Here is a 2145-nt window from a genome sequence, read left to right on the forward strand (position 1 = left end):
GAAAGCCCCCCCCCCCCCCGCAATCTCTACTAAAATAAATTTTAAAAAAGATAGATGGGTAACTACCTGCAGTCTCAGCTACTAGGAAGACTGGGGAGGAAGGATCACTTGAGCCCAGGAGTCCGAGGCTGCAGTGAGCTATGATTACACCACTAGGCTCCAGCCTAGGTGACAGAGGGAGACCCTGTGTCTTAAAAAAAATTATCTTGTTTACCTCCGTATTTCCAGCACCTAACACACAATAGTGTTATCAGATGGATGAATAGATGGATGGATGGATGGGTAGTGGATGGATGGATGGATGGAGGGATAGATGGTGGATGGCTGGCTGGCTGGCTGGCTGGTGGACAGACGGCTGGGTGGATTATGGATGGATGAATTTCTTTATGATAATGAACCGCTTCAGACCAAATCAATGAATAAATGAACGAAATACTCATGGTTCCAACAATGGCCCCGTAAGTGCCTTACACTCCCCCTACCACTGCAAGAATCAGGGTAAGACATCTGCAAGACTCACCTCATTCCTTCCGAAGCCATCTTATCAAGGTTGGCGGTGTCCTTTGTTTCTGCCCAGTTTGCTCCCAGGTCACCCCACCCCATGTCATCAGCCAAAATGATCACAAAATTTGGTTTCTGGCCTCTTGCTTTTCCACTGATGCAAAAATCCACCAGAGGATAAAGACATCCTAAGAAGCTCACTCCCACCAACATAACCTTTAGTAAAAGCCAGCCCATGGCGGTGAAGGAAGGATTTCAATTATCTGGAGCGGGTGGCCACAACCAGAGACTTCTCCGAGAGCTTCCGTCCGCTCGCTGTCAGTGCAGGAATCTCTGGGGAGCTGGGGTGCGTCTGCAAGAAGAGGCCGGTGGCAGTGGTGGGAGCAGTGGTGACGACCAGAGATGGTGGGGTCTACAGAAATGAAGCCCCATCTAGAATCCTAACTCAAGAGTCAAGAATCTTGCAGCCCCTAGTTTGGCTTAATCCTCCATCGGCCACGTTCCCCCACCACAGCTTGGTCAGGTGACTGTGTTAAGAGCTAGATGTCAGTGTCAGCGGTGACTCTTTGGTTCCTTAGAATGTGTCCCCTCTGAGTTCAGAGGTCAGAGCCACAGCACAAGCCTTGCATCTGTTTGGGACTCCATCTGGTAACTACAGGATGAACTCCTGCATCTGCAGATCACCTGGATGTCCTAGAAGCCGCGGTCAGCCCCCATGAGTTTCTGAGTTCCAGATGGTTGAAGGCTTCATGTTTCTGTGAGGTTTCCTGAAAGAACAAAAATTAACAAGAAAACAGAGTCAAAACGGCCAGAGCAGCTGTGTTTTACTCAGTAGCTTAGGAAATAATCACTTTTCCATGCCAACAGATGTTTTCCTTTTTATTTGAATATTTAACTGGTTCATCAGTTTCTCCACCTGAAAAATAGTGATGATAATAATATTTGCAACGGACCTATAGTTACAGGCTTGGAGGGAACAATGGAAATCATCTCTCTCAGTTCATTCACTGTTCAGAAGGATGTCAAGGTCTAGTCTTCTGGGCAGGACAAGGACCAGCCCCCAGCTCTAACTCCTGGTGTCTACCCCTACCCCCATGATTCTCAGATTCACTAAAAAGTCCCCAAATAAGCCGGGCTCGGTAGCTCAGCCTGTAATCCCACGCTTTGGGAGGCTGAGGGGAGTGGATTGCCTGAGCCTGCGGGCTCGAGACCCGCCTGGGCAACTTGGCGAGACCTCATCTCTACAATAAATCAAAAAATTAGCCAGGTGAGGTAGCACGTGCCTGTAGTTCCAGCTACTTGGAAGGCTGAGGTGGAAGGATCGCTGGAGCCCAGCAGTCAAGGCTGCGGTGGCCGGGAGCGGCCACTGCACTCCAGTCTGGGCGACAGAGTGAGACTCCAACTCAAAAAAAAAAAAATATTCCCCAAATAATGGTGACCTCATCAAGCCCACTGAGAACTCCAGAAGAAACAGTGAGACCTTTAGTACCAAGATATGAATATTTACCACAGTCATGCTATAACCTAACATTTCTACATTAAAAAAAAAAAATTTTTGTCTTGAGATGGGGTCTCGCTGTGTTGCCCAGACTGGTCTCAAATCCTTGGGTTCAAGCAATCCTCCTGCCTCAGCCTTCCAAGTAG

The 2145-nt window shown here is 48.4% G+C and overlaps 1 protein-coding gene across 1 annotated transcript in view; it reads right to left on the bottom strand.

The window, feature by feature from the left end:
• The window catches only part of ARSG (arylsulfatase G), a 90357-nt gene extending 89477 nt beyond the window's left edge, over nt 1–880 (bottom strand). Inside the window, exon 1 of the mRNA XM_008049241.2 lies at nt 521–880. Coding sequence (XP_008047432.1) covers nt 521–738 — 218 coding nt within the window. The 5' untranslated portion in view covers nt 739–880. The remainder of the gene's footprint in view (nt 1–520) is intronic.
• Between the last annotated feature and the right edge of the window lie 1265 nt (nt 881–2145).

This window comes from Carlito syrichta, unplaced genomic scaffold, assembly GCF_000164805.1.
Source record: "Carlito syrichta isolate Samal-C Ts95f unplaced genomic scaffold, Tarsius_syrichta-2.0.1 Scaffold130827, whole genome shotgun sequence".
Classification (NCBI taxonomy): Eukaryota; Metazoa; Chordata; class Mammalia; order Primates; family Tarsiidae; genus Carlito; species Carlito syrichta.